Below are 2,775 nucleotides of genomic sequence, written 5' to 3' on the forward strand. Positions count from 1 at the left end.
TCATGTTTGGGATTATTTCCATTTATTTTTCGACACCTGCAATCCCGAGAATTTTGGATTTGCTGCAACCAATGAATGAGTCTCGTCCACGAATATTCCTTTATCAAACTGAATTTTTCATTGACCAAGACAAATATTATATACAACTACTGATTCACTCCTGTGTGGCGGTGACTATTGGTGTAGGCTACATAGTTTTCTTTGATAATCTATTTGCAACTCTCATCAATCATGCGTGTGGAATGTTTGAAATTCTCAAGTAAGATCATTCGAGCTCAATTACTCAGAACCTGTAATTGTACATTTACTGTTTTACAGATTCCACCTCGAAACATTGTCGATGGAGTGTCCACAAAATCAGGAAGAGGCAGTCACGAATTCTAAAATAATCATGGAGAAATTCAGGAGATTTTCTGACTTGCAAACTCAAATTCTCAAGTGAGTGGCGTTGAGGACGATACATACAATTCAGTTACTAATCACTCTACGACAGGTTTGTGAAGAATCTGGAAGCATCGTATAATATTGCTCTGTTAGTTATCGTCGGAGTGAATATTTTGACAATTGTACTCACTGGAATCACAGTGAGTAGCCGCGATTATCAAGCCGAATGGTACCCATTGGTTTATAAGTGACCTGAATATCTCATTCCAGGCTATAATAAAAAAATCTCAGCCAAGTGAGATGATTAGGATGGTATTCACCAGCGCAGGCGGCGTCTGCCATCTTTTTTGGATTAGCTGGTTAGGGCATGCTTTGGAAGTTCAAAGCGAGAAGATCTTCATAGCAGCGTTAGAATGAATACAAATTCCTCATTTGGATCGTTTTTTCATTTAATAACACCAACATATTCACAATTATCACAGCTAAAGATTTTTTCATTGCAATTTTCAGCTATCAAGGTCGATGGTACTACCTGCCTCATCAAATGCAATTAATGTTGTTACCGATTATGATGAGAAGCTTGATACCGTGTCATTTGACAGCAGGAAAATTTTACATAATGTGCATGGAAAGTTTTGGACGGGTATGAAACGAATTAAAATGTTAACTTAAAAAATTGCATTATGATGAGAATAAATAACGTGAGTTTTCAGGCCGTGAAAATGATGATGTCTTCGTTCATGGTTTTGATTTCCCTGCGATGAAGAATGTTCATTGAACATGAAAATGTGTATTATGTAATTAATATTTGAATAATTAGATGGATTCTATGGATAGTATTCGTAATTAAAGATCAATCCCAATTCCATGAAGAGTGTTTATTTATCTATGATCTCGTTGAATATCACTATTTTAAATTTGGACATATTCCTCTGTTCCGCAGTTAGAGATGAGGTTTATAATTATAGGCTTGATTCCGCAGGAATCCCTTAGGAATGTGTGTGAGTGCGTAGGGCATCACGAGAAAATCATATTGTTCTCTTTTTTCATTTTTTTTGGGAAACTGTCGAGCCCAAACAATTTCGAGAATTTTAGGAGCTTTACAGTTAGGGAGTTCGCAAGCCATTAAGTGCCGAGAAGCCACTCACAGGGGAGTTCGGGGATAGGTTTAGGTAACTTTTAGGTTTAGGGTGGAAGGACAGGCGAACAATCACAAGCATTGCCTCGGGGGGATTACCAGGATCGTGGAGTGAGGGACCAAAACTACGTTGGGGTTTTAAGAAATTTAGGGTGCAGTTAAAGCTCTACCTCTGATCCCGGGAATACCCGTGACATAACAATAATCGCGGGTAATGCATCATTTTTGGCCTCAGCCATCGCAAAGTTAATTGTTTAATTCAAATTATTTCAGTCGCGCAAGCATAAAATTAGTGTTGCGTAATCGTAGCACACGTGGCGCTGGGTCGGTGTCAGGGTGTAATAGACTACACTGAGAGAAAAATTTGTTTTTGCCAAATACAGCGTATTTGATGAGTAGCGTATTCTTACCTCAAGAAATTTTCTTGGTAGAAGAAAGTTTTGATACTGGGAGAATAGGAGGATTGAGTGACAATATACATTAACTTTCGTTAATATTAGGAACAAATTTGATATTTTGCGTATTGGACATACTTTCCATTAGTGGCCCTTATTTATCACAAGTAAACCAGCTATAGGGCGAAAAATTTGTATTCTAGATAATATTATAATACTTCATACTACGTGAATATTTATTTCAGACTCACATTGTTGTCAAACCGAATTTTGACGTAATTAGTGGATAGTTCACCTGATTTTTCGATGAAAAGTATGCTACTAACAGAATTATCGGTATGTTTCAGTTGACTATAGTTGAGACTAAAAATCAGTGTATCTTCCAGATGAAAGGAATTTTTCAGTGAAGATTTTTAATTTGTGGAATGGAGAACTCAGTTTTAGGAAGGTAAGATTCTTGAGCGGATATTATAATGTTTTACCTCAAATAACTGTCTCTTACAATTGAAATTATTCTCTGTTACCATGACAAGAACTTCATGGGACTTAATCATTTCGTCACTTCAATATGAAATGTTTAAAGGAGAATAATTTTGTACAAATTAAGCTATATACTTTCGAAGGTACACTGAAGAAAATATTCATTTTCATCAAGTGACCATTTACTCGAGAGAAAAGATTCATTTTTTTTCTATAGCATAATTTGTCATCTCTATTACATGCGTTTTACGTGATAAATCTTGAATATTCCAATCCGATTGTACTTATCATGATGAAATTTTGTGACGTATTTTCGTTTCCTCGTGGAAAGGAAAAGAAATACGAAGCCGTCTGTAATCGAACTAATTAAATCTAAGT

At 36.0% G+C, this 2,775-nt stretch overlaps 1 protein-coding gene across 1 annotated transcript; it reads left to right on the forward strand.

Moving 5' to 3' along the window:
- The first annotated feature begins 205 nt into the window (after window positions 1-205).
- Window positions 206-1,177, forward strand: LOC105272588 (putative odorant receptor 85e). The gene is made up of 6 exons (XM_011314779.1): window positions 206-259; window positions 319-438; window positions 494-584; window positions 655-791; window positions 895-1,027; window positions 1,098-1,177. The coding sequence occupies exons 1-6, from the start codon at window positions 243-245 to the stop codon at window positions 1,146-1,148; spliced, it is 549 nt and encodes a 182-aa protein (XP_011313081.1). The 5' UTR covers window positions 206-242; the 3' UTR covers window positions 1,149-1,177.
- The last annotated feature ends 1,598 nt before the right edge of the window (window positions 1,178-2,775 follow it).

This window comes from Fopius arisanus, unplaced genomic scaffold (assembly GCF_000806365.1).
Source record: "Fopius arisanus strain USDA-PBARC FA_bdor unplaced genomic scaffold, ASM80636v1 scaffold00211, whole genome shotgun sequence".
NCBI classification, from domain to species: Eukaryota; Metazoa; Arthropoda; class Insecta; order Hymenoptera; family Braconidae; genus Fopius; species Fopius arisanus.

Bases quoted from the DNA above. Each gene is read 5' to 3' on its own strand.
- LOC105272588 (XM_011314779.1), top strand. The intron at 585-654 runs GTGAGTAGCCGC...ATCTCATTCCAG, and splicing joins TTGTACTCACTGGAATCACA to GCTATAATAAAAAAATCTCA. The intron at 1,028-1,097 runs GTATGAAACGAA...GTGAGTTTTCAG, and splicing joins GCATGGAAAGTTTTGGACGG to GCCGTGAAAATGATGATGTC.